The following is a 27,903-nucleotide window of genomic DNA, read 5'->3' as shown; positions in this document are numbered from 1 at the left end:
TCCTCACTTCCCAGGGCTTTCTTTTGCATCCACACTTTTTAAGGTGGCTTTTGTGCAGAATACTGTTTGTAATAAATATGAAGATTTTATCTATAATACCATCATCTCCTCTTGACATCACATGAAGGTGTGGTCCCGAAAGTTTAGATTATAGTGTGCAAAGATTGATCTAACTTTTTTCCAGTTTTGATACCAAAAGCCTGATTTTTAAGAACTGTTGAATCATCTCATCTTCTACAGATTTTATTTTGAATTCAGAGACACAGATAAATCAGAAAAAGTGGGTACTCAAAATTAGAGAGATTTTGGGGAGGGTTTAGGTACCCTTGGATAAATATCTTACTTTAAGTCAGTTTCTGCAAAGGGAGCAGGACTTAAGTCTTTCAACTTTTCATAAGCTAATCAGCACCTAATGGTGGCTTGTTTTGAGAAAGTCTTAACCTTTCTTTTTTCTACAGTATTTAAAAGCCAAATTCAGCTCAACTTTAAGACTGTTAAGAGAAGTGAATAATTTGTAAAAGATTGGAAATAATGCCAAAAAAGATTAGAGGTCCTTTCTGTAAAATGGTAACACAACCTCTCCTTCTGCATAATTTTGGTCTCATTTGCCACAAAATATATCTGCAATAAAATGAGTTCTTGAGAAGGTGAACAAAAAGTTAAGGAGTCAAAAACCAACTTCCATATGAGCAAAACAGAGCTAGTAAGATGTCTTGGTTTCTAAAGAAGGAGAGGTTTAATAAAAAATATGCAATTCATATATGCAGTTAATTAGCAATGTACTGGAATTTACCAAGATTTGTGACTAGCTCAAGTTAAAAATGAGATTATTGTAATTAATGTTAATTTTAGAATTTTCCTCTTGGCTATTTAAAGATCCATCTAGCACAGTGTTACAGTTAAATCTTATCCACTAAATTAGGTGGCAAGCCACGAACGTTTACTGGTACGAGTTTGTTCTCCAGTTCTATACTGAATTTATCTTTCAGTGTCTTCTCAACCTCTTCATCTGTAAGGGTTGTGATGTCCACCAGGTCCATGTCCTCTGTGTAGCTGTACTTCATCTCACTGAGGGTCCATCCAACCAAGGCAAGGACCCCATTGGTGGTTTGGAGACTGCAGATTGACTTCTTCCGAAGGAGGTTATCTGGAGACACTTGGAGGTATGCATTTAGCTCCTGGAAGTCATCTATGTGCCGTGGCTCGAGGGTAAATTTATGTATTTTTCGGATATTCCCCAGTTCTGGGGTATGAGGGAATTCATCCTTGCTGTGCTCAGCAATGCAATGCTTCCTTTTGACTTTCTCCAAGTACCAGGTGCCGTTGTCTTCCACGAAGCGGAAAATGCCAGGAACCTGGGGTTGGTCCTTCCCAGAAATCAGCATCAGCGGCTGCCACATCTGGTAGGCCCCACCAAACCCAGCATCCACTATGTAGGGCTCTCCTTTCACCACCACCTTCAGCAGGAGATGGTTCATCTGAGCACCATATCCCTTCTGTGCTGGTTCATAGCTGTTTGCACCAAGAATACAGACATCATACCTTAATTCTTGCAAGGCCCAGAAGAGGAGGTAGTTGGTTTCCAGGCACCACCCACCACGTTTCTTTCTCACAATCTTATTGTAAATAGCCTGCAAATCCAGTTCGATGGGCTCCCCACAGTGCATGCTGAGGTTCTCAAAAGGAATGCTGTGGATGTGATGCTGGAAGATGGCTGTCAGGGTTTGCAAGTCTGCATCCTTATGGGGCTTGTTGTAAGATATTCTTCCAAAATACTCCTGAATGTTCATTTTGCCTGTGGGAGCAGAAAAGTAGCCAGTTACTGCTGTGCAGCTGACAAGGGGTTCACTGCTGTTTCTGTAGCACAGGTTACCCAGCCTGCACATGTAATCGGGGCTGTTTTATTGAAGATTTAAAAGAATTTTAAGTATTTCTTTAAAAAGAGACAGGGACAGGAGCAGGTGGCAATAACGCTTCCCGTCTCTTAGGGGCTGCCTTCAAACCAGGAGGATGTTTTTCCCATGGGAAGATACAGCACATGCCATAACAGAATCTATGGCCACAGAGGAGGATAGCACATAACAAAATTTTTCCAAGTCGCAGCAAGATCTTACTGTTTCTTTTACAGGTAAGCAATTCTTTCTATATCTCACAGTAATTTAACTGGAAGGTTTTGCATTCATGGATTAAGTTAACTGGGATTAACATCTCAGTGTGCCACCATTTCAAACAGGTTTCCATGTGAAGTAGATCATTGTTTTCTTAATCTCTTAAATTTCCCTGAGGAGTTTAGACAGGGCTTTGACTGTGAAAGGAAAGTACTTCAATTTTTCTAACCTAAGGATCAAAGGAATTGATCTAAAAGTACATACAAAGCAAGTCATAATGTTTTCTTTTCTTTGATCATCTTTTACAAACTAAAGGCTTTAGTTTCAGATCAAATTATTGGAAATATTTTGTGTTTTTCTGTCTGTATCTCTGATCCCCTTTCATTAGCAGAAAGACACTGTCATTGGCACTGGTTGTGTGGCCAAGATACAAAAGGTTCCCTGTAAGACTTTTAATTCAGTGACTCATCTTCTCTCTGCATGGATTTCTTTTGCCCTTAGTTTAGATTTAATTTGGCTTTTTCCTGTGCAAGGATATTTGTTGTCCAGAACAATTCACAATCTGTTAAGGGCTGTGTTAATTTCCAGAAAGTCTGAGGATTTCTTGCTTCCTTCAACTAGTTGAATATTCTCTGGAAGGATTTTCCAAAAATCCTTTGATGTGGATGAGATGGGACAAACTCCCTTCCACTGAATATTCTCAGCTTTGCTCCAAGTGTTTCCCCCCAGCAGTTTGACCCCATGTCCATGCCAGAAGCCTGTGAAAATCCCACCTCAAATCCATGGGTGGAAATGCCCCCACCCAAGCAGATGAGCCCAACCAATGGCCTAATCTCTAGACTTTAACCCCAATCTTGATGCCAGCAGCACAACTCACATGATTTGGTTGTGTTGTTCCTGATCTGCACTAGTACCAACATTCAGACTGGCTAATGCAAACCACAGGAAAATTTGATAGAATAGAAGATCATCGCAGTAAGGGAATAACAAATAAACATTATCACTTCAAAAGGAACCAAAGAGTCTACATGAAAAAACAACAATGTCTCTTTGATACTGCATTTTATGATTTTTCCATCCCTTTTTTAGGACAAGGGCCTCATCTGCAGCAGGATCTCCTTGGAAACACTTGTAAAAAGCCATTTCCCCCCCAACACACAGCACACGTGTTGGGCAGGCTCGTCCTATGGGCCTCTGCCTCATTTTTCCTTCTCCTCCCACTTTCAGCTGTTTTACATAGGAAGATAGAAACATCTTTACCCCATGAGGGCGTGGAGCTGAATCTCTGTGACCTGCAGGAGTCCAGAGAAGTGCATCAGCTTGGTGAGTCTGACACACTTGGAATTTACCTTCAAGCAAAACCAGGTCAGTCCCTGCCCTGGGTCAGAGCAGAAGGCCTGATGCTCCCCCTGTAACCCATCTCCTGGGCCTGGGTGTCCCCATTATACGGTGAAAGCATAGAATAAAACCAGCTCCCTTCATCCAGCCATGGAGAGCCCCCATAGGGCACTGCCAGTGAGGCTTTGGGAAAATATGTTGGGAAAGCCTTTTGGAAAATTCCCTTCCATGCCTCAGTTTCCCCAGCTGCCCCTTCTCTGGCCTCATCAATTTAAAGAGACAGCCTTGCAGTGGCTGACAACATGTGCTCTAATCTCAATGAATACTTAAAGAGGTTTAAGTACAATAAAGCTGCACTACAACATCATTGACATTAGGGAGCATCCACATAAATCAGTGTTTACTCCCTGCCTTTCCTGCAGGCAGATTTTTCCTTGGCACAGCCATTGCTGCTGTGTGAGCCAGGAGGCTGCAGCAGTGAGCAAACCCTCTCCCAGGGGACAATTTGCATTCCAAAACTGAGTTGCCAAATATCCCAAGCCTCAGTCCAGATCTCAGCCTTGTTTGCTTCTGCCCCTGCAGCAGCTGAGCTGTGCTCAGTGTTCCTGCAGCTTCGAGATTCAGATGTTGGTTCTGCCTGTCTGCACATGTCCCTCGGGATCACTGGGTCCTTTTGTAATTAGGCTGAATATTAGGATCAGTTCTCCTCTGCTGAGAATCAGGAGGGAGTTACAAGGCTGGATCCTCTTGTACATGCCCACATTGTTTGTTTGATTCAAAGTTACACTGTGAGTCAATACCGGCATTTTTCACACACTCTGGCTCAAAATCAAGGGTTAGTTTCACTCTCAAACACTCGCTGCTGCACTTAGAAATGCCCTTCACTCACCATCAGCCTCGGTTCCTGTAGTTTGTGCTTTGCTAATACACCTGCAGGGCTGTGCACAGGCTGTGCAGACTCACAGGGGGGAGCTTTCCCAGAGGGGCTGACCCAGAGCTGCAGGATGCAGTTAAAGATCAGGCATGCAGAGCTCACCTCGCACGCAGTCAGCTCAGGCTTTCCACCCTGCGCTGCTCCAAAGGTCCCAGGAAGAGCTGAACTGGCAACAGCAGCTCTTAAAGGTCCAGGCAGCCTTTATTGCCTGTCAGGGACTGCCTTATCCTCCAGCACAGCAGCCACAGAGGGCAGAGTTTCTTCTCTTTTACTAGATTATATTTGATGGTTTTATTGCTTTATTGGTATTGGCATATGTGTGGAAATCCCTGTCAAGCACCCAACCAGTTGTGTTGGGTGCTGCACAGAGAGCCTGGAAATGATCCAGTCCCTAAACTACTTACAATGTTGAGGAGATTTTAACCTTCCACGTCACTGAATGACAGCTGAACTCTCCTGCACTGCAAAGCATGGGTACCATGAGCAACTTCTGTAAGTGGCTATAACCTATAAACCCATCCTCCACCCTGCAGGTCACCCAGGGGCTTCAGTGCCTGGGGCACCTTGGTGGGTGCACCCATGCTAAAGCAGCAAAGCACTGGTGCAAAAATGATGCAGATTTTACATTGTTGACACTGATGTGGTCTGGATTCTCGTGGGAAGTGACTTATGATAGACAGAGAGTAATCCAGGGCAGGAAGTCACTGATTTATGGGTGGGGATGGCAGCTGTTGAACTCATCACAGCACACTGAGCTGTTCCTCGTGGCTGACACCAGCCCCAACGAGCATCAGGGTCAGATTTGCCAAGTCACAGAGTTGTCTCAATTCCCCAGGGTTCAAAGAGAAGCCCTGTCCTTCAAAAGGGAAGATGCTGCTCCCAGAGAACTCTGAGCTCCCTGAACCTGCTGTGCCCTTGAGTATCTGCCCCCAAGGTTAGTGATAAGAAAAAAACAAACTACCACAATCTGAAATGGAAACCTCTTTTCTTTTTTTTTTTTCTTTCCATCCTCCAACAGTAAGTTCCATTGCATTGCTGAGCAGTGCACTGTTCCTCTGTGGTGAGCAGGAGGCAGGAGCTCTGAGCTGTCATTCTTGGCTCTGTGTGGATCTTCTCCTACTGCACATATTTGCAAGACCTGCCTGCACTTTTACCTCATCCCACTGCTTTCTCCCTGCTGTCCCACTGAGTTTAGCTCCTTTAGATCCCCAACTAGATTGAGGGCCATGGAAAAACTTGGGTCAAAAACCAAGATCCTGGGACAATTTCTTCTGATCATTTGTGTTGCAAGGTCCTGGTCCACACCATAAGAAGCCTCTCCTTCTTTTACAACTACATTTCATCTTCTCATAGAATGGGAGGGCCGTAAGTGCTATGAAGAACTATTACAGCCAAGCATATGTAAGTGAATATGACTCTGGGAAGACCAGGGTTTCAGGAGCTTGCTATGCCTTTAAGTAATACATTATGAACATGCAGAATAGCAGCTTTTATTGAATCTGAACTGCTAGTTCTAGAAACCTGTAGGCCTGCATAACAAGTGAAAAAGATTCAGTGAGATATTCTCCTTTTACAAGCCATAGCTGGCAAAAAATAGCACGTACAAATAATCAGGACAACTTCATTAATTAATCACATTTACTTTTTACTATGGGAATAAATGCTGTAATCTGGGGGGGGGGGGGGGGAATGTCTGAATAATTCCAGTTCACAGTGCTTGATTTTTTTTTATTTAATTGTAATTCACTAATATAATTTGCTTAATTATAAGTGCGTAGTTGTAATGCTTCCAAGATTTGTACATAAAGGAACATCAAGCATCTTTTAAAGGGCAAAGGGGTCACATTTGAGTCGTTTCTCCTACTAGGAATCTTAGCCCTTAGGTATGTGATTAAGATTCATCACATCTCCTTATATCAATATAATTAGTGTCACTGCAAACACATCCTCAGTAGAACAGATCTGTTTCACAGAAAGAGTTATGTGCATGTGTTTGGGTTCTGCTGTAATAATTAATGTGCAATAGCACCCAGAGTAGTCTGAGGAAAGGAACATGTATTGTCAGCAGTCTGCTGCTGAGGGTGAGCAAACAAAATGCTCAGGAGATGCTTTCAGTTCAAAGAAAGGTTATGTCACTGGTTATGTCACTGAGAGAGCAGGAGCTGTGCAAAGTCTGAAACAACAAAGCATTGTCAAGAGCATTTTTTATCATCATAAATAACCTGTCCTCAAGTACTCACATGGTGACTTTGCACAGGTGTGGGATGGCCTGAGTGCCATGTGAGAGGCTGTTGTGGATGTGAGAACAAAGAGAACAGGCCCAGGATGTCATTGTGGTTGTGGCTATTACACTCCCAAAATAATACAGTATTCATTTTAGAGGCAGGTATCATTTTCCCCAGGTGGCAGCACCAAGTAGTAAAGACAAAGACATACAGCTCCACCATTCTGCCCAGCTACACTGGGTGTGTTTAGAAACGCTTTTAAGAGATGGAAGGAGTAGGGAATGAGCTGAGTCTGCTTCCCGCTAATCACAAACACAAGAGTAATGATTTGATTGAACTTAGCAGAAATTATTGGTACCCAACCTAAAGAGAAATGCAGGAATAGTTGTGAAAATCCATTTGTTTTCCAGATTCATGATAGTATGTTCTGCCTTACACAGGTGTAGCTGGAAGGAGAAAGATTAACCTTTGGATGCTTGTCAGAAAGAGAGGGCAGAATTGCCTGAAATGCCACTGAATTGAATTGTAATCCAGGCAGTGACTTAGAACAACTTGTTATCAACAGGTACAAATTTCTTGTCTAGTGTTAGACTGAATTTCTCCCTCAGTGTTTTCTCTAATTCTTCCTCTGTAAGCATTCTGATTTCCACATGATCCATATTGTCCCTATAATTGTACTTTATCTCTGTGAGTTTCCACCCCACCAGTTCACGGATGCCGTCAGCAGTCTGCATACTGCACATGGACTTCAACACAAACTTTGAGTTAGGTGCTGTCTGCAGGTGGGCATTGCAGCCCCTGAACTCCTCAATGTCTCGTGGCTGGAGGGTAAAGAGATAAACCCGACGGCAAACTTCATCTTCCACTTTTGGGGAAGTCGAGGTGCTCGGGTTCAAAACCCACTGCTTCCTTCTCACCTTCTCAAAATACCAGATCCCATTCTCCTCCTGAAAACGAAAGACCCCAGGAGTCTGAGGCTGATCTGTCCCTGAAATCAGCTCCATTGGCTGCCACATCTGGTAGGCCATCCCAAATCCTGCATCCAGAATGTAGGATTTGCCATCAAGATCCACTCGTAGCAGCAGATGATTGATATCTTCTGGGTAGGCATCACGCTCTGGGACATAAACTTTTGCTCCCAGAAGGGTGATGTCATAGCCAAGAGTTTTCAGGACCCAAAACAGAAGGTAGTTGTTTTCCATGCACCAGCCTCCACGTTTCTTCCTCACTATCTTGTTGTAGATTGGTTCCAGGTCCAGCTCAATTCTTTCTCCACAGTGGATGCTCAGGTTTTCATAGGGGATAGCTCGGATGTGATGCTGGAATATATCTGACATGGTAGCCAGGTCTGGCTTACTATGGGAGCCCTGGTAAGAAATTCTGGCAAAATACTCCTTGATGTCCATGCTGGCTCTGAGAGAAAGGTGGGAAAAAATAATAGTCTATGTCAGAAGTGTTGGAAGGCTCTTGCCCATCCCTTATAATGGGTGCCCAGAAAAAGAGCAGGATTTGACTAATATCTGAATCAAAGACAGCTGAGTAATAATGCTGAGAGAATCTAATGGGACACTGCTGACAAGCACAAATGTTATTTTTATTTGCCTCTCTTACAGCTGTGATGAGAGGCTCCAGCTGTGCTAAGCACATTTCAGCAGAGTTCCTGCCCAGCAAAGCTACAAATCTCTGTAGGAAGGAACAAAAGCAGTAGCAGCAATGTTACCCTGCTAGAAATTATGGGAGCTGAGACTCTCCAGATCTGAACTGCTTTGCTCGTGATTTCAGCAAAGCAGAAAACAAACCCTCCCACTCTTGCAGGGGGATCCAGAGACAGGCACTGCTAAATATCAGACATCTGTAAATATGGAGCAATCTGGTTCCCATTATTGACATGATGTGTCCAAAATGCTCTCACGTTCCTGTGTGCAACTCCCAAAGTAAAATCAAAGGAAAAATATCCAACTGTTCAACAGGATTATATTCCCAATCTCATGAAAACTGGTAAACCAACAATTGTATGGGAATATTGGAAAGGTTCTTTCAGGAAACAACAAAAATGAAAAATTCCCATTTGGCGTAATATCCTGGCAGAAACAGAGGGTGCCACAGAGTAGGTCCCCACATAATCTTTAAGACAGAGGCTTTACAGAACTCTGACTATTGATCATGGCCAGCACTGTCTCAACATCCAAGCAGGCCTGAGTGATCCACAATAGGGTTAAGAGCATCAGAGTCAGGAAGTTCTCTTTCTTCAGCTTTTGGCTGTTCCCAGGATTTTCCCAGAACTACAGTTCCATTCATTTCTGAAAACTTGGCACAAGCTTAATTCTTCTTTGTGAATTTTAAACCAACATCCCAGTTAAAGCAGTTTTTTCCTTTTTCTCCCTTCCTTTGCCTCTGCCACAGCAAGCAGAACAGGTGCAGTAACTTTTTACTTACAAGGAGAGTGTTAGTGTGGATTTGTCTGTCTGTCCATCTCTTGAAGGTGTTTACAGGGCTGTTTTCATGGGGGTTGCTGAAATGAGGCAGATGGCACAAATGCCCGAGTAGCTTGAGGCTCACCACTGAGTAAATAAAGCAGCGTAGCTACAAGAGCGAGCAGCTGAGCTCCCTGCTCTGCCCTTACACCATTCCTGCTGTGCTCTGTCCCCAGACAGATTTAACTTCCTGGTTAGAGAGCGCTCAGCTGCCAAGATCCAGGAGTTAAAAAAAGGGCTTACCTGGAAATTCAGTTCAAGTGCCAGTGTGCTCCGGGGCTTGGGGTGGTTCTAGGTTAAAGTGGCATAGCTGGCTGTCCTATATTTAGCACAGAGAGGGTTTGAGGACTGCTCTCCAGCTGCTCTTCAGGGGAATGTCCTTTCCCTTAATGTGCTGTCACCCGCCTCTGTCCGATAGCAAAGGCTGAAAAAAAAAAAAGCCAAACAGAAACGGAAACCCGGAAGGGTGGTGCCTGAGAGCTGCTGTGAGCCAGCCACGCCAGCAGCAGTGTGTGTTATAGATACATGTTATAATATTGGCTTTTTGCAAATACTCCATGGATTTTGTATGTGTGGTGTTAAAGTGACTTTGCTATAAAAGTACAGTTTTTGTTTCGGTTGTTAATTAAGCTTAGACATAGTTGTGAAATAGCTGATATAAGTATGCTTGTGTTAAAGTGCCTGCTTGGACAGGATAGCATCCAATGAGCACAGGATGAGGATCCTGCTACAGATGTGCCAACTATCAGCACTCACTGTCTGAAGACAGTGTGGACCAGGGCCCAAAAACTGGAGGTGATAAGAACGGACTAAAACCGCAGCCAAGGAATGGGCATGCACCAAAAAGGAGGGACAAAGGAGGAGCTATGCTAAACACTTCTTGGAAAAGATAAACTAATTCAGGGAAAAGTTTAGTGTGCATAATTGTTTATAAATGTGTAACAGGCCAATGCAATAGAAATGGTATATAAAGGGTGTTTCCAAACTCTTGCCCGAGTGCCAAGATGCACCCGGCCGTCATAACCTTTGCTCTATGGTCATTGTCTCCCATTGTCGTTTATTAAACTTTTAAATTTTTACAGGAGAGTGAAGCCTGTTTTTTCACAAGTGCAAACCTGGCTATTGTCAGAGCAGAGGCTGCTTCACATTTTCACTGGTTTGATGCTGTCTGCAGGGACCTGCTCCGGCCAAGATGTTTTGGTTTCAATAGCTTGCTGGATGTGGTCAGGTGATGTCATTTTTTTTCTCAGGTGTTGTCGTTTTTAACATTAGATTACTATTTGTTTGAAAATGTGGGGAAGGAAAGCTTGCATGCATTCAGTCCAAGAAGGTTTTTGCACTGTTTCTGAAGAACACCAAGATTTCAACACAGTAACCTACACCTGCTTGCCCCAGTCTGCAGTACAGGAACTTCACTGCTGCCTTTGCTTCCTTTCCTCTGAGTGACTTCATGTGGTTTTTATTGCAGCAAATTTCATAGAATGTAAGAAAGCAATGGGCCAGCAGTGTGTGTGTCTCCTTTGCTCTTTGCCCACAGGAATCATGTGCAGATGTTGCTGATGGTCAACATGCTCTTGGCACAGAGATGAGGCATTAGCACACAGGGAGCTCCATCCTCTCACAGTATTTCATATTGCTTTTGTATCTCCCAACTGTGATTGCAGTTTGTCAAGTCTCATTCATTCCCTGACATCTGCAGCTGGATCTTCCCTGCTAGCTCCCCAACAGCAGCTCCAGTCCTTCACATGTAGTGCCAATGCCAAGTTCCATTCAAACACTGATTTATTGGGATAATTAGCAGAGCTAATAAATCAGATCAAACTAAGATGTCTGTGATAACCCATTACTAGCTCCACTCCCATATCCAAATTTGGCTCTTTATCATCCCATCAGTGGCCTGTCTGTGACCCCACAAGACAGAACCCATGCCCAAGCCACAAGAGGCTGAAGGGAAAGGAGAACCTGCCCTCATCAGGCTCATCTGGGCCGCTCCAAATCAGTACAAAGAGAAAGTTCATACTCCTGTCTGGATCTTGCTGGTCTTCTCTTCCCACAGACCCTCATTTTGACAGGGAGAAGCCCGAAGTCAAGCAGGCAGATCCCAGTCCTGATGGAAACCATCCTGAAATTCTGTGGACCCATCTCTGTATAATGTATGAGGAGACCCATCCATGCTCCTTGTCCACAGTTACTGGGACAAATAAAAATTTTTATTGTTCTATAGGGTGCCAGAACAGAACCCTTGCCAGTTCTCTTATGTGAACTGGCTCAGGGTCAGTTCCAGGGAAATGTGGGGACCCTTTTTAAATACAGGTGTTTTCTCACCCAGAAGGAGCAAAACCCATTTTCCCTGGTTCCTGTAGTTTGTGCTTTGCTAATACACCTGCAGGGCTGTGCACAGGCTGTGCAGACTCACAGGGGGGAGCTTTCCCAGAGGGGCTGACCCAGAGCTGCAGGATGCAGTTAAAGATCAGGCATGCAGAGCTCACCTCGCACGCAGTCAGCTCAGGCTTTCCACCCTGCGCTGCTCCAAAGGTCCCAGGAAGAGCTGAACTGGCAACAGCAGCTCTTAAAGGTCCAGGCAGCCTTTATTGCCTGTCAGGGACTGCCTTATCCTCCAGCACAGCAGCCACAGAGGGCAGAGTTTCTTCTCTTTTACTAGATTATATTCTGATGGTTTGATTGCTTTATTTGTACTGGCATGTATGTGGAAATCCCTGTCAAGCAATTTGTTGTGTTGGGTGCTGCATAGAGAGCCTGGAAATGATCCAGTCCCCAAACTACTTACAATGTTGAGGAAATTTTAATGTTCCACATCACTGAATGACAGCTGAACTCTCCTGCACTGGTACCAGCATAGGTACCATGAGCAACTTCTGTAAGTGGCTATCACCTACAAACCCATCCTCCACCCTGCAGGTCACCCAGGGGCTTCAGTGCCTGGGGCACCTTGGTGGGTGCACCCATGCTAAAGCAGCAAAGCACTGGTGCAAAAATGATGCAGATTTTACACTGTTGACACTGATGTGGTCTGGATTCTCATGGGAAGTGACTGAGGATTAGAGAGCAATCCAGGGCAGGAAGTCACTGATTTATGGGTGGGGATGGCAGCTGTTGAACTCATCACAGCACACTGAGCTGTTCCTCGTGGCTGACACCAGCCCCAATGAGCATCAGGGTCAGATTTGCCAAGTCACAGAGTTGTCTCAATTCCCCAGGGTTCAAAGAGAAGCCCTGTCCTTCAAAAGGGAAGATGCTGCTCCCAGAGAACTCTGAGCTCCCTCAAACTGCTGTGCCTTTGAGTATCTGCCCCCAAGGTTAGTGATAAGAAAAAAACAAACAAGCGCTATCTGCAATGAAAACTATTTCTTTTATTTTCTTTTATTTTTTTCCTTTTTTTATCCTTCCAACAGCAAGTTCCATTGCATTGCTCCTGTGGTGAGCAGGAGGCAGGAGCTCTGATCTGTGCCCTGCAGGGTCAGCTCCCGGGCAGCTCTGGGCACACACTCCAGATGAGTCAGCAGAGAGAAAAGTGCCTTTCCCTGTTCCTGCCCTCCACACACTACATCTCAGGGCCAATGGACATAACTCCCTACTCTGATCTTAAAGGTCTCTGATTTTATAGCTCTGGACTCATTCCCCAAGCCTATGGGCCAGCACAAAGTGCAGGAAACACCGTGACACAGGGAGAGAGGAGAAGGCACAGCCCTTTCTAGGGGTTTCCAATGTTTGTTCCCACAAAGGATGGAGAATCTTGGCTCTGTGTGGATCTTCTCTTGCTCCATGGCTTTGAAAGATCCGCCTGCACTTTTACCTCATCCCAATGCTTTCTCCCTGCTGTCCCACTGAGTTTAGCTCCTTTAATTTGGGGGCCACAGAAAATGTCAGTTCAAAACCAAGCCAGATCCTGGGACAATTTCTTCTGATAATTTGTGTTGCAAGGTCCTGGTCCACACCATAAGAAGCCTCTCCTTCTTTTACAACCACATTTCATTTTCTCATAGGATGGGTGGGCCACATGTACTATAAGGAGCTATTGCACTCCTACAGCCAAGCATATGTAAATGAATATGATTCTGGGAAGACAGCAGCTTCAGAAACTTGCTGTGCCTCTAAGAAATACATTATGAACATGCAGAATAGCAGCTTTTATTAAATCTGAACTGCTAGTTTTAGAAACCTGTATTGCCTGCATAACAAATGAAAAATGTTCAGTGAGATATTCTCCTTTTACAAGCTATAGCTGGCAAAAATTAGCACGTACAAATAATCAGGACAACATCATTAATTAATCACATTTATTTTTTACTATGGGAATAAATGCTGTAATCTAGGGGGGGGGGGAATGTCTGAATAATTCCAGTTCACAGTGCTTGATTTTTTTATTTAATTGTAATTCACTAATATAATTTGCTTAATTATAAGTGCGTAGTTGTAATGCTTCCAAGATTTGTACATAAAGGAACATCAAGCATCTTTTAAAGGGCAAAGGGGTCACATTTGAGTCGTTTCTCCTACTAGGAATCTTAGCCCTTAGGTATGTGATTAAGATTCACCACATCTCCTTATATCAATATAATTAGTGTCACTGCAAACACATCCTCAGTAGAACAGATCTGTTTCACAAAAAGAATTCTGTGCATGTGTTTGGGTTCTGCTGTAATAATTAATGTGCAATAGCACCCAGAGTAGTCTGAGGAAAGGAACATGTATTGTCAGCAGTCTGCTGCTGAGGGTGAGCAAACAAAATGGTCAGGAGATGCTTTCAGTTCAAAGAAAGGTTATGTCACTGGTTATGTCACTGAGAGAGCAGGAGCTGTGCAAAGTCTGAAACAACAAAGCATTGTCAAGAGCATTTGTTATCATCATAAATAACCTGTCCTCAAGTACTCACATGGTGACTTTGCACAGGTGTGGGATGGCCTGAGTGCCATGTGAGAGGCTGTTGTGGATGTGAGAACAAAGAGAACAGGCCCAGGATGTCATTGTGGTTGTGGCTATTACACTCCCAAAATAATACAGTATTCATTTTAGAGGCAGGTATCATTTTCCCCAGGTGGCAGCACCAGGTAGTAAAGACAAAGACATACAGCTCCACCATTCTGCCCAGCTACACTGGGTGTGTTTAGAAAAGCTCTTAAGAGATGGAAGGAGTAGGGAATGAGCTGAGTCTGCTTCCCGCTAATCACAAACACAAGAGAAATGATTTGATTGAACTTAGCAGAAATTATTGGCACCCAACCTAAAGAGAAAGGCAGGAATAGTTGTGAAAATCCATTTGTTTTCCAGATTCATGATAGTATGTTCTGCCTTACACAGGTGTAGCTGGAAGGAGAAAGATTAACCTTTGGATGCTTGTCAGAAAGAGAGGGAAGAATTGCCTGTAATGCCACTGAATTGAATTGTAATCCAGGCAGTGAGTTAGAACAGAGATAACTTGCTCGTATTGGCAGGTACAAATTTTTTGTCTAGTGTTACATTGAATTTCTCCCTCAGTGTTTTCTCTATTTCTTCATCTGCAAGCATTCTGATTTCCACAAGATCCATATTGTCCCTGTAATTGTACTTTATCTCTGTGAGTTTCCACCCCACCAGTGCCCGGACGCCATCGGCGGTCTGCAGGCTGCAGATGGATTTGGTCACAAAGAGGGAGTCAGGTGCTGTCTGCAGGTGGGCATTGCAGCCCCTGAACTCCTCAATGTCTCGTGGCTGGAGGGTAAAGAGATAAACCCGACGGCAAACTTCATCTTCCACATTTGGGGAAGTCGAGGTGCTCGGGTTCACAACCCACTGCTTTCTTTTCACTTTGTCCAAGTACCATGTCCCATTCTCCTCCTGAAAACGAAAGACCCCAGGAGTCTGAGGCTGATCTGTCCCTGAAATCAGCTCCATTGGTTGCCACAGCTGGTAGGCCATCCCAAATCCCACATCTACAATGTAGGGTTTGCCATCAAGATCCACTCGTAGCAGCAAATGATCAATTTCTTCTGGATAGCCGTCAAGCTCTGGGACAAAAACTTTTGCTCCCAGAAGAGTGACTTCATAGCCAAGAGTTTTCAGGACCCAAGACAGAAGGTAGTTGTTTTCCATGCACCAGCCCCCACGATTCTTCCTCACTATCTTGTTGTATGTCGCTTCCAGGTCCAGCTCAATTCTTTCTCCACAGTGGATGCTCAGGTTTTCAAAAGGAACAGATTGGATGTGGTGCTGGACTATATCTGACATGGTAGCCAGGTCTGGCTTACTATGGGAGCCCTGGTAAGAAATCCTGGCAAAATACTCCTTGATGTCCATGCTGCCTCTGAGAGAAAGGTGGGAAAAAATAATAGTCTATGTCAGAAGTTGGAAGGCTCTTCCCCATCCCTTATAATGGGTGCCCAGAAAAAGAGCAGGATTTGACTAATATCTGAATCAAAGGCAGCTGAGTAATAATGCTGAGAGAAGCCAATGGGACACTGCTGACGAGCACAAATGTTATTTTTATTTGCCTCTCTTACAGCTGTGATGAGAGGCTCCAGCTGTGCTAAGCACATTTCAGCAGAGATCCTGCCCAGCAAAGCTACAAATCTCTGTGGGAAGGAACAAAAGCAGTAGCAGCAATGTTACCCTGCTAGAAATTATAGGAACTGAGACTCCCCAGATCTGAACTGCTTTGCTCATGATTTCAGCAAAGCAGAAGCAGAAAACAAACCCTCCCACTCTTGCACTGTGATCCAGAACCTCTTCTGCAACCAAATCTGAAGCAAGTCTGTCCTGCCATGGTGTTTCATCCATTATTAGGCAGCCAGGCATGAGCTGGTCTCACCCGGTCCTGCTCTTTCTGCCCTCAGTAACAGACATGACCTGGAGAGCAGAAGGGTTTTTAGGGCAGAAAATGCTGTGAGAGGGTTTTTACTGCATCTGCTGGGAGCTGCCTCCCCATAGCACAGCTTAGCTCCCCAGTCCTGATAATCACAGCCCTTCTCCAGCACAAGGAGGAAACCAAGGTTTGGGCCTAAACCACAAGGATCAGAGGCCTCACATTTTCTAAAATCGTGTTTTGGGATGCAGTTCCTCTTTCTGTTCAGTGTCTTCCCAGTGGTGGGTGGCTGCCCATGGGTGAGGGAGCAGGCATTTCCCTCCTCTGGGATGGCAGAGGGCTCAATGCAAGGCTGTTGCACAAACACAGGGCTGGAAAGCAGCTCAAGCCTTCCCAGCCCTTGATGGATGGAATGGGATTTTGATTGAGCCAAGTATTTTTGTTATTTCTCCCCCGGCACTGCTAAATTTCAGATATCTGTAAATATGGAACAATCTGGTTCCCATTATTTACGCAAGAGGTCCAAAAATGCTCTCACGTTCCTGTGTGCAACTCCCAAAGTAAAATCAAAGGAAAAATATCCAACTGTTCAACAGGATTATATTCCCAATCTCATGAAAAGTGGCAACCCCAAAATTATATGGGAATTTTGGAAAGGTACTTTCAGGACATAAAACAAAGATAATGAAAAATTCCCATTTTGTATAATATCCTGGCAGAAACAGAGGGTGCCATGATTTGGATCCCCACATAATCTTTAGGACAGAGGCTTTACAGAACTCTGATTATTGATCATGGCCACCACTGTCTCAACATCCAAGCAGGCCTGAGTGATCCACGATAGGGTTAAGAGCATCATAGTCAGGAAGTTCTCTTTCTTCAGCTTTTGGCTGTTCCCAGGATTTTCCCAGAACTACAGTTCCATTCATTTCTGAAAACTTGGCACAAGCTTAGTTCTTCTTGGGTGAATTTTAACATCCCAGTTAAACCAGTTTTTCCCCTTTTCTCCCTTTCTTTCCCTCTGCCACAGCAAGCAGAACAGGTGCAGTAACTTTTTACTTACAAGGAGAGTGTTAGTGTGGATTTGTCTGTCTGTCCATCTCTTGAAGGTGTTTACAGGGCTGTTTTCATGGGGGTTGCTGAAATGAGGCAGATGGCACAAATGCCCGAGTAGCTTGAGGCTCACCACTGAGTAAATAAAGCAGCGTAGCTACAACAGCGAGCAGCTGAGCTCCCTGCTCTGCCCTTACACCATTCCTGCTGTGTTCTGTCCCCAGACAGATTTAACTTCCTGGTTAGAGAGCGCTCAGCTGCCAAGATCCAGGAGTTAAAAAAAGGGCTTACCTGGAAATTCAGTTCAAGTGCCAGTGTGCTCCGGGGCTTGGCCTGGAAGGATTGTGGCTGTGCTTTACTCAGCACAGACAGGCAGACAGGGCTTGAGGACTGCTCTCCAGCTGCTCTTCAGGGGAATGTCCTTTCCCTCAACTTGCTTTCACCCGCCTGTGTCAGATTGCAAAACTGAAAAAAAAAAACAAACCAAACCCCGAAGGGTGGAGCATGAGAGCTGGAGTGAGCCAGCACAGCCAGCAGCAATGCAAACCTGCCTGTTGTCAGAGCAGAGGCTGCTTCACATTTTCACCTGTTTGATGCTCTCTGCAGGGACCTGTTCAGGCTGCCACCAAAATATTTTGGTTTCTGTAGCGTGCAGGAGTTTCTCAGGTGATGTAGTTTGTTACTCCCAGTCATTAGATTACTATTTGTTTGTAAATGTGGGGAAGGAAAGCTTGCATGCGTTCAGTCCAAGAAGGTTTTTGCACTGTTTCTGAAGAACACCAAGATTTCAACACAGTAACCTGCATCTGCAACCTGCTTACCCCAGTCTGCACCACAGGAACTTCACTGCTACCTTTGCTTCCTTTGCTGTCTGTGTGATTTCCATGTGGTTTTTATTGCAGCAAATTTCATAGAATGTAAGAAAGCAATGGGCCAGCAGTGTGTGTGTCTCCTTTGCTCTTTGCCCACAGGAATCACCTGCAGATGTTGCTGATGGTCAAGATGCTCTTGGCACAGAGATGAGGCATTAACACACAGGGAGCTCCATCCTCTCACAGTATTTCATATTGCTTTTGTATCTCCCAACTGTGATTGCAGTTTGTCAAGTCTCATTCATTCCCTGACATCTGCAGCTGGATCTTCCCTGGTAGCTCCCCAACAGCAGCTCCAGTCCTTCACATGTAGTGCCAATGCCAAGTTCCATTCAAACACTGATTTATTGGGATAATTAGCAGAGCTAATAAATCAGATCAAACTAAGATGTCTGTGATAACCCATTACTAGCTCCACTCCCATATCCAAATTTGGCTCTTTATCATCCCATCAGTGGCCTGTCTGTGACCCCACAAGACAGAACCCATGCCCAAGCCACAAGATGCTGAAGGGAAAGGAGAACCTGCCCTCATCAGGCTCATCTGATTTGGCAGCTCCAAATCAGTACAAAGAGAAAGTTCATACTCCTGTCTGGATCTTGCTGGTTTTCTCTTCCCACAGATCCTCATTTTGACAGGGAGAAGCCAGAAGTCAAGCAGGCAGATCCCAGTCCTGATGGAAACCATCCTGAAATTCTGTGGACCCATCTCTGTATAATGTATGAGGAGACCCATCCATGCTCCTTGTCCAGAGTTACTGGGACCAAAGAAGGTGCCAGAACTGAACCCTTGCCAGTTCTCTTATGTGAACTGGCTCAGGGTCACTTCCAGGGAAATCTGGGGTCCCTTTTTAAACACAGGTGTTTTCCCACCCAGAAGGAGCAAAATCCATTTTCCCTGGTAGTTTTATACTCAGCTTTTCTCAACTCCTCTCCCTAAAACCTTTCTGCTACTGAGCATTTTCTTCCATGCCTTTCAAACTCTCATCCCAGCCCACTACATTCATTCTCTTCCTTATGTAATTCCAGCCATCAAAGCTGTGGCTGGGTGTCTTTCTGGATTTGTATCCTCAACATCCACCACGTGCACTTGGGTTTTGTCCATCCCACAGGCCGGAGGATGAGCCTGCAGCTCCAGAACCCCTCTCCTTTTTCTTCAGGCACATTTTACAGCCAAGCCATTGAAACCATGAGCTCCCACCCTCCCCAGGCAGGCCCAAGGCCAGCACAGGGCAAAGCTCAGTCAGGGAGTGCTGAAGGTAAGCAAAGGCTGATCTTGAGCCCCAAGATTTGCTGAGGTCTGCTCAGTGCCATGCCAGATCAGCAAGGCTAATTGCAGGTGGGGCAATAAACTGCAATCACAGCTGTGGGCAATGGCCACAAGGTGCCCCCACCTGCCCCCAAGAGCCACAAAGGATGGGGAACACAACCAGAGGAATGTCCTTGGACAGGACACTGCTGTCCACCTGGACACTGAAGCTCCATTTCCCAGCCTTGGCAGGAGCTGGCTGAGATTGTTCCAGAAGTTCCTCAATGTAATTGCACTCACTTTTATATACATTTAAACTGCTGACAGCATTAAATTTAATACTGAAATCTTTCTCTCATCCTGACTCTCCTGAGAGGCCTCATCAAATATCTGTCCCTCCCTGCTTTAATGGAGCATTTGATGCTGCAATATTTGCTTGGGGAAATAAAAGCATTGGGTGCCCTATTTGAGGTAAAAGCCAAGTGTCTGCTGCTTTCTATACTCAGCTCTCTGGCACACCATATAAGAAATGAAGGTATATTATATTATATTATATTATATTATATTATATTATATTATATTATATTATATTATATTATATTATATTATATTATATTATATTATATTATATTATATTATATTATATTATATTATATTATATTATTATATTATATTATATTATATCATATTATATTATATTATATTTTTAGCTATATATATATAGATCAATATAGATATAGACATAGATAATTTTTTTTTAACCTCTAAACAAAAAAAAGTCTTCATTTTGGGCATAAATATGCCCAAATGCAGCAGCAGCCACCATTTATGAGTCATGAAACTACAAGCCTCATCCTCAGCAGGGTTAAATTGTTCACATTCCACCACAGCCATGTGGCAATGCTGCTTCCACTCCCTGGCTTTGGGTCTGCTCCTCAGAAAAGCTCCTCTAAAACCAAACTGCTGTTTCAGTGCAAAAACCCTACTGGATTTCAGTGGGAATCTGGATCAGTCACAGTTCAGGCAATCAGCCTGGAAGCATGCAAAGCAGAACAATTACACAAGTTCTGTCATTCCCATTACTCAGGGAATTTTACTCCATTTTTTTTTTTTTTTTTGAGGTAGGTGGGAAGGAAACCTTTTATCTTGGCAAAGAGTGTTATAGTGACAGCGAAGGGGGAAAAAAGCAACTGTGCCTTTGGAAAACACATTTTCATTGCAATGTACTAACACACATCACAGAAATAATATATGTTTGTGATGACAAAGTATTCCCATCACTCCACTGCTGAATTTGGTATAGAAGCAGAGAAAAGAAAGGAGAGATGCTCTGGATTAAAAATGCTCTCCCAGACTTACCTTTAGTGGGATTTTTCTGGTTTTCTGCCCTGCAATGAGCTCAGGGGGGATCTAAAATCACATCCATTCTGCCCTGGGAGATGAGTGAATTCTGTAAAAAAAAAATATTCAGGTTGCTGAATGTAGTCAGAAATCCAGTATCCAGGAATCCAGCTATGCCAAGAATCATCCCTTTCCTAAAAAAAAAGCTCCACACCTGCTGTGATAACCCACACATTACCCATAATAATATTACTTTTTTTTTCTAGCAAGGAGCAATTTGATCCTTGATCATACAAACTACTGAATGGCCTTTGCTGTGAGATGATGAACCTGATTAATTTGACATCATCCCTGGGCATTTTCATCCCATAAGGTAAAAGGTAGCTAATTTCCTTGCAGTGGTCAAGGTATTTCCTTTTCCTCATCACACCATTGCAAATCGATGCTACACCCAGGGCAGTGTCTCCTCACAGGATTCTGTCATGATAGAACATTGTCATCCCCTTCCCAAACCCTTATTAAAATGGAGCTGTGCTGTGAAATTCTGCTCAAATAGTCCTTGAAAAGTAACCACCTGCTTTTTAAGCATCTGGAGGCACATCTCTTCTGCTCCTCTATTTAAAATAAATAGAGCTGTCATGGAGAAAAGCCTGTGGTTCAGCCACATCCCCCTGAGACCAAACCAAGCACTAGATTTGTCAATTCCCACTAATGCTGTTTTTAATTGCTTTCTCAGCAGTTGTGCTGGATCTGCCCAGTGCCAGGCTCTGCACCTTGTGTTGCAGGGCAGCCCCTGCCATCCCCTGGGCCACACAAACAGACTCAAACATGATGTTGACAAATCCATTGCTGGCTCTGGGGCTGGAGGCTGAGACCCTGAACCCAGGGTGGTGATGGAATAAAGTGCCTCCAAGTCAGGACAGCTTTCTGCTAAAAGATCTGAGCTGTGCAAACCCTTTGGGAAATTTCCAAGATGCAGCAGCCAGCCAGGCCAGCAAAGCAGCTGCAATGTCCTTTTTCCTCATTTTCCAGCTTCCATCAGTGGCACCAGGTGCTCCCCAGCTCTGCAGGGAAGATGGGGTGAGCAGGTCTGTAAATCCTTCAGCAAGTGAAACCCTTCCCCTGCATCCCCATGAAAGCACTAAGCAACATCACCAAATCATCTGTCTTTTGCCAGGTTCTTACCCAATTTGCAATTATTCCTCCAATTCCTGTCTATGTCAGCATAGCTAATGAGTTTCCAGACAGAATAATATCAAAATCTTTTCTGAAATTCAGCACCTGAAGTCCTACTACACATTTCTTCCTCCTAGAAAATCTCATACCTAATCATAGAAACCCAGTAGTTAATTTGTGCTAGCATTTTTAATAAACTCCCATTCTGTGGCTATTGCTCACAACAGTCAGAGGCAGCCACAGCATCTGAAGTGCCTGCCTGAATCTGTCTCTCCCCTTATGCATCTATCTGAGAGATATCCTCCAGTGGCATCCACAATCAGACAGTGAGAATGTATATTCTGCTTTCAGCTAATAATTGAGAGACTAAACCTGCCTGGCTGCTGGGGACTCGAGGGAAGGGCTTGGAAATTGGCTGAGAGCTTCCTTCTCAACTTTTGTCAAAGCAGCTCCTGAATGTTTCATCATATGAAAATTTGCCTGCATATTGATGTGGCCACAAAGACTCCTGGGTTAAAGCTGCAAAATCAATTCACCCACTGCATCAGTTCTCCATGGCCACTGTAACTCCAGCCAAGCTGTCTGACTGGGTTTTCATCACTCTGCACAATGAAGACATAAACAGGCAATGTCCTGCCCCATCCTCCTTGGAGGAAGAGTTTCTCTTGATCCTTTGCTCATTAATGCACCATTAATGGGGTTCAGCCCCAGCAGGACAGGACAGGGCAGGACAGGACAGCAGAATTTGAATCCAACCAGGCAGTCAGTCAGATTGCCTGGCTGACACAACCAAAAGAAAAACCCTTTATTTTTTAAACTGCCATCACTAACCTGGAGTGGAAAACCCTCAATCAACATCATGAAACCAGTTAGTTCCTCCTGCTGCCAAGCACAAACCCAAATCCCTCTTTGGTTCAAGATGCAAACCTGAATTGCAGCTCTGCTGCCCAGCTGGCATTTCCTCTTTATTTGCCTTTTCCCTGTGTGTGCCTGGCACTGAGGCAGAGCTGCTGCCACACCACATATCCCAGCCACGAAACAAGGTTCATTTTGCTCTCCCCGCCCTGGGGACCAGCTCACACTTCCAAAGCTGCACATCATTTTATTAGTTCTACTCCCAGGCTCCAAAACGTCAAGTTTCTTTTATATGAATGGGCTGCAATTTAGTACCATCAGCAAACTCTGCTGAAACACGGAGAAATGCAGAGCCAGGAAAGATCCCTGCAGAAATCATCCCCCAGCCCTTGCACAGCTGTGGCACTGTGCTCTCTGTCAGCCCTGCAGCACTTTAAGTCACATAATCTACCCTCAATTCTAGCCCACCTCTTTCCCTGGCTTCTGATTTTTTGTGCTAAGTGCTTAAAATGCTGATTTTTTTTTTAAATTTTTTAATGAATGTTTATTGTTTCCACTGGTAACCCCTCTGTGAAACATCAGTGATCACTAGATGTCACTGTGATTTTATTCTGTCTGCAGTCCAGCCCTGCTGAACCTTTGTGATCCCTGCGCTTTAGAGAGCTTGCTTTAAAATGCTTCTGGAGAATTTTTTAGTGATCAGAAAATCACCCAGCTGCTGTTCTGACAGAGGGTTTCCTGGGCTGAGAACCAGCTTTGGCTGAGTTTTTTGGGGCAGGTTTTTTGAGTTTTTTGTTGGTTCTGGTGTGTGAATAATGCAAAACCAGGCAGCTTTGGGGCCAAACACACACACGTGTGTTTGCATGTGTCGTGTGGCTGCACTCACACAGTTTCCACTGAAACAGCTTCACACCTGAAATTCCTGCTAATTTTGTGTGAGTTATTGTTAATTTTGTGTAAGTTATTGAATCTCTCAGGTGTGGGCAGCCCTGCAGAGCTCTGGCTGTGTGTGGGTCACTGGGGCTGGGACATCTATAAGCCTCTTCTGCAGATTTCCCTGTAGCTTTAATGACCAAATGCCCTTAAAATTTTGCTGGTTTTCCTCCATAATCACCTCACTTCTCCCTCAAACACAGAGCCCAGGTTCCCTCACCATCATCTAAGCACTCCCATCTCCTTTTTTTCCATCCAATCATCCCATTCCTACTGTAACTTCAGTTAAAACCACAAGTTTTAGAACTCAGAAAACTCTATAGAAGCATCTTGCCTCTTTTCCTTATCTTAAAAGATGCTACAGAATACATTTCTTCAAGGCCAATGCAAATCCACACTCCCTATTTCCTGAATTGTTGATTTCTCCATTGTACTCAGCCCTTGGGATATGGCAATTTAAATATTATAGACCACACTCCTGCATGGGCACACATGGGATTTATCTCTTTTTTTCCCTTTAATTGGAAAAAAATCCACCATTAAAATTAGTGAAAACGCCTGCTTAAAAATCATTTTTCTCCATCTGATGACATTATCCAGATCAGCAGAATAAGGCTTCACTCTGCACTCCAGTCCCACTGGGGAATATGCCAAAATCAGACCTTTCAAGGAAAATCAGCTCCCGGGTGTGCAGCACTGGCAGCCGAGCCCGAGGAACCAAAGCTCTTTGCTGGCACCTTTTGGTGAGCAGGGAGAAAGGACCAAGGGGCTGTCCCTGTCCCTGCAGTGCCAGGGGACACAGTGGCAGGGCCTGGGCACCTCCAGGAGAGCTTCAGAGCCAGGAAAAGGAATTTTCTGTGAAGCAGTAACAGGGAGTCGGGATGGTGTGAGAACTGCTGGGGGATGTGTGTGGGTACAAACCAGATTTCTGAAACAATTTCTTGCCCTTTGAACCCATCCAGGTTGACTTTGTCACCTTCTGCCAGGGTGACAACAGGATTTTAAAGGCTCCTGGGGTGGGCTGCCTGGGCAAGGGGAAATGCCACAAATAAAGGCACCTTCTGCTACTTCCACCCAAATTACATGGCCTGCCCACCTCCAGTAACCCCAACATTTTGGCTGCCTGATACCCCTGGTACCAACACCACCTCAGTTTTGATGAGCCATTTGGGACTCATGAGCAATAATGCTTCTGGACCAGCATTTTATTTCTCTCTGGAGCCACCAGAGGAGATTTGTCAAACATCTTTTGTCTTCTGTGTCAGCCACAGCCCAAAAAGTCCTAAATTTCCTTTGGGTTCTGCTAATTAGTTGAAGTGGCACAGTCCCCTCTTTAGAAGCTCTCCTTCACTCAACAGCACACAACCACATTTTGATGAGTAACAGCAACAGACAAATTCAGAGGTAAAGAGAATATTAAAAGTTTTGCCACTGAATTTAGGCAAACATTAGTATTTTGCTGCTTAATTAATTCTGACTGGCACTTGATGCAAAAGGCCTTGAATGAAATTATAGTACCCATATACAAATCTCACTTATCAACATGACTTGGAGCCTTGTTAGATCATTGTAACCACATCTCTGTTAGAGTAGTGCCCAACAGACAGAAGAAATTGTTAACTGGAGACTCATTAGCCCTGGGAAAAAGCTGATATAAAGCCACTGGTGGCTTACCTGGGGCAGGAGGAGTGGGATTGGGATTTGCACGCAACTCTTGTCACACTTAGGGTCCTGAGGGTCCATGTCTGTGGTGGCACATGAAATCATGCCAGCTCTCATGCTGTCCCCCTGCCAGGAACTGGAAGGTCTTTCCTGGAAACAACTGGTAAAAAATGTAAGGAGGGAGAGAGAAAACAAAGGTCTAAAGCAAGTAAGTAATGAAAATAACATCTTGAATCTGCTTTCATGTATACAGCAGGCTCCTCTTAAGGAATTGCATGCACTTTCTGACTTGTCTTGAAGGACCATAGATTACCTGGAACCTGATTGTGCATACATAAAATGCATTGAAACAGTTCAGTTACAGGTGTGACAACTTTAAGCCCCATTTAAACACAGGCAACTCCTAAACATAGAATGGCTCTCCAGGCCATTGACTTCCTTCAACATAATTCAACTCAATCAGGAACCTTTTCAACAAAAGCCAGCATAAACCACTGTCAGGCCAAGGTGAGGGATTGCACATTAAGAGTTAGCACGCATTTCATTTCATCATTTGGAAAACAGATTAATATTGCATGGAAAACAGCTCAAAACAAGACTGAAGTTATGTAGAACACCCTTGCATAAACATTGCTGTAAATCATATTTTTGAACAGATTTAATCTTTGTTTACCCAAAAATACCCCAGAAGACTAACTTGCACAACACAGGGCTATGAATTCAGAGCAGAGATTAGTTAAAGCAGATGGTGAGCCTGTGTGGATGTGCTCCATCAGAGAAAACATGGCCATAATTGGATTTATTTTAATTCGCTTACATTTTGACTACAGGAGAAGTGCAGGTAGAGTTCCTCCTGCAGACAAGCCCTGAGGCTGGGGTTTGCAGGGAGCCCTGCTCTCAACTCCATTTTGCAAATTGGACTTGAATGAAAAAATAGCATTAGGTGTTGATAAACAAAAGTGAATCCCCAGTCTGGAAACATTTATCCATGGTCAGACCTTGCCTCCATAATTCACTCTGGCTGGCACTTTATGCACGTGGCCTTGAGTGAAGTGAGAGTCCCCGCTAACAGATCTGAGTTACTCAAGGTTCTGTGCAGCCCAGGCTCACCTGCAGCGGGTTCAGCTCCCACCTGGGGTGCAGCAGAGGAAGGAGACAGCTTCCCATGGGAGATGACACTCCTGTCCTGCAGCACGGAGCCCGGGGAAGGCAGGCAGGAGCCTCCTCCAGCCACATCTGGAGCCTGGGATGTGCTGCATTCCCCCCTCGGCAGCCTGCTCGCTCCAGGGGTTTTCTTTCTGCCTCTTTATTTGTAGGTTCTTGTGTTCCCACAGCTTACCTGCTGCCTGTTTGGTACCCAATAATCATTTTTAACCTGTTAAAAAGGAGACTGCTTGCTTTTTCCTCCTAGGAGGGTGCTGGTGGTCTGAGCCCTGACTACTCTGAGGATTCGAATCACTGCAGCACGAAAGGGGAAGGGGTTCATTTTCTCTGTACTGAGCTGTAATGGGTGTAAATATATCCAGTAATTACAGGCACATTGCTGTGCAAACACATCATAATTGCAGCTCTCATTTCCTGATGAATTATACATGATGGGCCAGCCCCGCTCCCAGCTGGACACGTGCTGTGTTGACTGGCCATGCTGAAACCTGTCAACTGCACCGTCAAGAGCCTCAGTTTCCCTTGTAATTTCTCTCCTTCAAACCTCCCCAGCAAGCCACGAGTGCAGGACACGTGCAGGCTTCTGCCCAGCTGCCCACAGCAGCAGCCAGGCCAGCTGGATGACCAGGGGAGATGTGGGGATTGCAGGGGCAGATGGTGAGTGGGAGGGGATGAGCTGCCTGGCTGTGCACCTCTGGTATTTTTATTTCATTGGATCTGGGTCCTGGGTCTGTGTGTGTGTGTGTGTGTGTGTGTGTGTGTGTGTGTGTGTGTGCTGATTCTGTGTTTGGATCTGACAGTCCTGGCTGGGCGAGGCAGTGCCCAGCTCATGCCAGGCTGTGGCTGTGGCTGCCTGAGAGAGCAGAATCACACAGAAACAGCAGAAACACACAGAAACACAGTGCTGCCCCACGTGCCAGCCTTGTCCCTGGCTCAGGCACTCTGAAATTACTGCTGATTTGTTCGAGCACAACCCAAATACAATTTCACTCATTCATCACAAAATCAAAGCTTGTTTTCCCCATTCCAGGCACAGAGCAATGGGAAAAGGCCAAGCTGGCATCTGTGCTCTGCCTTAATGAGGGTAACCCTTCCCTGAGGCTGCCCTGGGGGAAACAGCTGCCAGGAGCCCTGCAGCACACAGGTGTTGCTTCCTTTCTGCAGTCGTTGTTTTCCAAGCCTCTCCCCAGCCACACTCACCTCCAATTGCCGATGCACCCTGGCAGGAGCCTGTTCTTGCAGGCTGCCCAAACTTCGTGTCCAAACTCAAATCACATCAATGTTCCTTGTCTAAGCACCAGCTTTCCTTGGCATGAAAGCAGCCTGTGTTCTACCACCCACCCCAAATCTCCCAGCCTCACTCAGTATTTCCTTTTGGATTTGCTAATTAACACGTAGTGCCACGTTGTGTTCCTTGCAAATTGGCTTTTCAAAATATTTCTGTAATTGGCCCAAATTTCTCTCACCAGGCATCTGCAAACCAATTTTCCTGTGACACATTTGAGCACACAGCCAGGCAGTGGGACATCAGGGACTGTTCTAAAGGAAATCTGGATTTATTTACTTTGGTGACATCACCCATTTCTGGTGTCTCCAAAGCATTACAGGTGCTGGGTGTGACCAGGAAGGTGGGACAGGACTGCTTAGACTGCTGCACAAATCAAAGCAATTCCAGCAATATTGTCCTTGAGCAAGATGGGGAGGTCTCTAAAATCAGGTTG

The 27,903-nt window shown here is 44.8% G+C and overlaps 3 protein-coding genes across 6 annotated transcripts; all 3 read right to left on the bottom strand.

Moving 5' to 3' along the window:
* Positions 1-899: 899 nt before the first annotated feature.
* On the bottom strand, positions 900-9,392 carry LOC131089625 (arylamine N-acetyltransferase, liver isozyme-like). 4 transcript variants are annotated; one of them, XM_058034454.1, is made up of 2 exons: positions 9,323-9,392; positions 900-1,795 (listed from the first exon to the last, which is right to left on the bottom strand). In XM_058034454.1, exon 2 carries the CDS (start codon positions 1,788-1,790, stop codon positions 900-902), a length of 891 nt encoding a protein of 296 aa, XP_057890437.1. In that variant the 5' UTR covers positions 1,791-1,795; positions 9,323-9,392. The 4 variants fall into 4 exon arrangements, with proteins under 4 accessions (XP_057890437.1, XP_057890439.1, XP_057890440.1 ...); XM_058034456.1 differs by lacking the exon at positions 9,323-9,392 and adding an exon at positions 9,042-9,153; XM_058034457.1 differs by lacking the exon at positions 9,323-9,392 and adding an exon at positions 7,523-7,604.
* On the bottom strand, positions 6,082-9,400 carry LOC131089629 (arylamine N-acetyltransferase, pineal gland isozyme NAT-3-like). The gene is made up of 2 exons (XM_058034461.1): positions 9,323-9,400; positions 6,082-8,018 (listed from the first exon to the last, which is right to left on the bottom strand). The coding sequence occupies exon 2, from the start codon at positions 8,009-8,011 to the stop codon at positions 7,148-7,150; it is 864 nt and encodes a 287-aa protein (XP_057890444.1). The 5' UTR covers positions 8,012-8,018; positions 9,323-9,400; the 3' UTR covers positions 6,082-7,147.
* Positions 9,401-12,511: 3,111 nt separating this feature from the next.
* On the bottom strand, positions 12,512-17,309 carry LOC131089627 (arylamine N-acetyltransferase, pineal gland isozyme NAT-3-like). The gene is made up of 2 exons (XM_058034458.1): positions 17,223-17,309; positions 12,512-15,380 (listed from the first exon to the last, which is right to left on the bottom strand). The coding sequence occupies exon 2, from the start codon at positions 15,371-15,373 to the stop codon at positions 14,501-14,503; it is 873 nt and encodes a 290-aa protein (XP_057890441.1). The 5' UTR covers positions 15,374-15,380; positions 17,223-17,309; the 3' UTR covers positions 12,512-14,500.
* Between the last annotated feature and the right edge of the window lie 10,594 nt (positions 17,310-27,903).

The sequence above is a fragment of the Melospiza georgiana genome, chromosome 14 (genome assembly GCF_028018845.1).
Source record: "Melospiza georgiana isolate bMelGeo1 chromosome 14, bMelGeo1.pri, whole genome shotgun sequence".
Lineage (NCBI taxonomy): Eukaryota > Metazoa > Chordata > Aves > Passeriformes > Passerellidae > Melospiza > Melospiza georgiana.
Note: the sequence above shows the minus strand (reverse complement) of the source record. Positions and strands in the feature narration are given on the sequence as shown.

What these genes read in the sequence shown, in the direction of transcription:
- LOC131089625 (XM_058034454.1), bottom strand. Translation starts at nt 1,790, where the DNA reads ATGAACATTCAGGAGTATTTTGGAAGAATATCTTACAACAAGCCCCAT.
- LOC131089629 (XM_058034461.1), bottom strand. Translation starts at nt 8,011, where the DNA reads ATGGACATCAAGGAGTATTTTGCCAGAATTTCTTACCAGGGCTCCCAT.
- LOC131089627 (XM_058034458.1), bottom strand. Translation starts at nt 15,373, where the DNA reads ATGGACATCAAGGAGTATTTTGCCAGGATTTCTTACCAGGGCTCCCAT.